General features: G+C 46.2%; 1 protein-coding gene across 1 annotated transcript in view; it reads left to right on the plus strand.

Moving 5' to 3' along the window:
- The window catches only part of tacc3 (transforming, acidic coiled-coil containing protein 3), an 8,073-nt gene continuing 4,304 nt past the window's right edge, over positions 1 to 3,769 (plus strand). The window contains exons 1-5 of the mRNA XM_017463513.2: positions 1 to 116; positions 1,807 to 1,981; positions 2,375 to 2,493; positions 2,585 to 3,652; positions 3,738 to 3,769. The exon at positions 3,738 to 3,769 is cut by the window's right edge and continues 23 nt beyond it. Of these exons, the coding sequence (XP_017319002.1) occupies positions 1,808 to 1,981; positions 2,375 to 2,493; positions 2,585 to 3,652; positions 3,738 to 3,769 (1,393 nt within the window). The 5' untranslated portion in view covers positions 1 to 116; position 1,807. The remainder of the gene's footprint in view (positions 117 to 1,806; positions 1,982 to 2,374; positions 2,494 to 2,584; positions 3,653 to 3,737) is intronic.

Genomic DNA, 3,769 nt, shown 5'->3' on the forward strand with positions numbered 1-3,769 from the left:
TTTAAATTTGAAATTTGTAGCTGCTGCAGTGAGGCGTCTCATAACAGAGGACACAGAAGTGTGCACGAGCGCGGAGCTGCCACGAGAAGAGAAGATATTCCGGGATATAATCTGAGGTGAGTTTTACCACCTGACGCAAAATATAATATAACATTTAAATGCGAACTTTGAACAGCAGTGTGGGTGCGTTGGTAACTTTTTCTTTTTCTTTTTTTTTTGCTAGTTTGAGTTTGTGTCTGTTATAACCGTCACTATAGCTAGAAGGCGTCGGCTATGCTAATTAGCATACCAAATAACTTGAAAAACAAAACAAAAAAACACAACACATTAGCCAGAATCTTCATAATAATAGTTCTTATTTATATTTCACATGCTGACGTGTTTGCTGTAATATTACTACTTTCATACGTTGCTAAACTAAAACTTAGCGTCCGTGTAGTCTGGCAGTTTATATTTTCTCTCTCTCTCTCTCTCTTTTTTTTTTTTTTTTTTGCTATCTAACTCTGTATTTACTTATTGATTTGAATAATTAATAGGTTTAAAGTCTGTCCCAGAAGCCCTTCGCGTATATTTTGGCACTTTTTTGATATAATTAATAGCTTCTTGATTAGCAGGAGAGCTAGCATCCATTACAAAGGCAACCTGACTAGCATGACGTGTGTGTGTGTATGTGTGTGTATGTGTGTGTATGTGTGTGTGTGTGTGTGTGTGTGTAAATGGCACTTTTACCAATTTTGCAGAGAAGATCTAGATCTTTTTGTTAAAGTGATCTGAAGATCAGACTCTAGGGTGGTACATTAGTTGTTTATCTCTTTAAATCTGATTGATAAACTTCAGGTAAAGATATAGAGTGAAACTTCATTAGCCACTGTGCCTAGTTTTAATCAAATTATCTTCTTGGTAATGAACAGCAAGTTTATATACACACATGCGCATATATGTGTGTGTGTGTGTGTGTGTGTGCATGTACACACGACAAACCAGTGAGTGTTGGATTGTAAAAAGCCTGACCCGAGACTTCACTGTGTAAGTGTGGACGATTTCCCTGATGCTGCTAAAGGTTAATTATCCGTCCTCACCCCTGTTCCCTTCATAAACTCCCACTGTCACGAGATCCTGGTCAGCTTTATATCTCTGTATCTTTGTGTTTGTGAGGTCCTGTATAGATAAAAGCGATTGTATTAGATTGAGAAGGAAGTTTTCACTAAACCTGAACCGTACTCTTGAAGCCGTCATTCACGGCGATATTTCGTGCCCTTTGTCCCGAGTCTCGGGCGCTCTTTCACAGCTTCGTCGCTGTGATTTCGGCTGTAAACTGTGCTGTGTAGACACAGTCATGCTTTATCCTTTATCCTCCCACACATCAGCTGACCGGACTGACGTGGTTCTCTTGTTAAAACTGATGATTCAAAGCACAGGGTTGAAACGGACATTTTCCGCAAGGTCCCGAGACTGATGATTACCGCACAGGAGGATCAGTAAGCACGGGTTAAGGACTGGGTCATTGTACAAAGACATGACTATAATGCCACCATTCGAGTCATTTCTGTAATGCATGGTATATAGTGTAAGTCTGATGGTATGTATGTAATGTCCAGCGCTGGATTGATACGGCAGTGACGTTACACTTCAACACGTATCACGTCACTCTTTCTCTCCACATGCCCCGTGACCTCGTGTTTATTTACAGCATGAAGGCATGTGTCTTATCAGCAGACCCACATGCTCAGTGTTGGAGTGCGTGGTGTACGGACCGGGCGGGGCTTTATGCTGGAATGTTCTCTCGCTCTCTCTATCCTTCCTCAGTATGAGCTCAGAGGCGGTGAACGATGAGAATCGGGGCGTTCAGCTCGTCCACAAGCACGTCCCGTCCGACTCAGCCGCTGACATTTTTGCTCTGGATCAGCCCACCGGCAGGCCGTCCATCCTGAGACCGTCTCAGGCCGAGAACCTTAACAAAAACATCCCTAAAGGAGTGAAGGTATGACTGTTTATGGGGATTCTTTTTCTTGTTTTATTTAGAATGTGTGATGGTCTGTACAGCTGGGTGATTACCATGAAAGACCAATACTGTAATAAATTTTCCCACAATACCCTTTTCTGAGATGTCGTGATATGTTTTTGTTTTTAAACGTTTATTGCATTTACAGGCTGGAAGCAGTTGATTAGATGTACTTTATTTATTTTTATTCCTCCTCTTAAAAACCCCCAGCAGCGCCGTCGTTTGAACAGGCTTTGTGCGTCATGTGTGAATATTCATATGTTTATTTTCCCCCAGTGCTGCTGTATGTTTATGTACTCGTTATTGTATTTGTTGTATTGTATTGTCAGTCTAGATTCTATCGATTATTAAATGAAAAGATGGTTCCTCCAGGTGTGTTTCCAGACTCCGCTCAGAGACCCGGTCACGAAGAAGATCATGTCCCCGAGTCGCGTGGGCACGATGGCCGCGCTGGACGACTGCACTAACTCGCTGGAGTCTCTCATGCTCACGTGAGTGCTGCACGCTTTATATTAACACGCGTGGTAGGAGTTCAGGGTTAAATATACTCGTAAGGCTTATAATAATTTGCCGGTGTTCCAGGTCGCCTCCTCCACCCAGCGTTCCCACTAAACCAGGCTCTTCCTTTCCTGACGATGACATGCCCATTCGGAGCAAAGGAGGCTACACCATCGACTTCGACAACCTGGACTGTGTGAATCCTTTCCAGAGCTCCGGTATAATGATCCCGTCTTCAACCCAACCTGCTGCTCTGCTGTCCGACACCCTGATGGCGGCGGAGCCGGCTCTCCCCGCATCGTCGCCGGCTCCCGAAGAGGTGGAAACCGTTAAGGAAAGGGCCGACATGGCTTTGGATGAGACTCTCCCTTTTATCCCATCTGTGGAGAATTCCCTGGCGGATTTATCTGCGGGCGGTGCGTCCACAGACACCACTGTGATCATCGAGCCGAAGATAACGACGCTCGCCGACAGTACGGTGAACGTAGAGATCCCTGAACCGGAGCCTGCGCCTGTAGTTAATGAAGACGTAAAGGAGTCACTTTCACTCCCTAAAGGATCCTACCAGGTTGATTTCGATGACCTCGACTCGGTGAACCCTTTCCAAACCGGTAGTTCGAAACTCCAGAACACTCCTCCCGTCTCCAGGAAATCACCCGTCTGCAATTCGGCACTGTCTCGAGCCGAGGAGATGAGCTCGGGAGCGACGGCGCCGCCCAGCGAGCCAGAAGATGTACTCCTCACCACGGAGAGGCCCGGCCTTACCAAGGTGAACCCTGACCCCGCCGCCCCCTCAGTAGCGCCCCCTAAAGAGGCTCCCATGCTTTTGGAGTTCCACTTTGACGATGAGGCCAAAGTCGAACGCAAACCTCCTCCCAAACGCCTCGGCTTAAAGAAGCCGCCTCTTTCCAAAACGAAAACCGCCGCTCCAAAACCAGCGTCTGCTCCCGCCGAGAAGAAAAGTCCAGAAATCGAACCCAACGCGGCGACGGAAATTCCTCCAACGAGAGGCGCTTACTCTGTTGACTTTGACCAGTTCGATGATCCGAACTTTAATCCATTCGGTGCGAAGGCGAAGATGGGAAGTTCTCCTCCGCGTGACGCTCCAGTGGCGAGTCAAGTCCCTGAACAGCCGGAGAACCACACACACAGGTCAGTGAGGGGAGAACCGCATCCTATATGAAGTCCACTATATCAGCTGTACGTTTTTAACACCGTTTTTTATTTGTTTGAACAGTTCTCCTTCCTCTGAAGCTGAAAAATCAGCAG

This window comes from Ictalurus punctatus, chromosome 3 (genome assembly GCF_001660625.3).
Source record: "Ictalurus punctatus breed USDA103 chromosome 3, Coco_2.0, whole genome shotgun sequence".
In the NCBI taxonomy this organism is placed as follows: domain Eukaryota; kingdom Metazoa; phylum Chordata; class Actinopteri; order Siluriformes; family Ictaluridae; genus Ictalurus; species Ictalurus punctatus.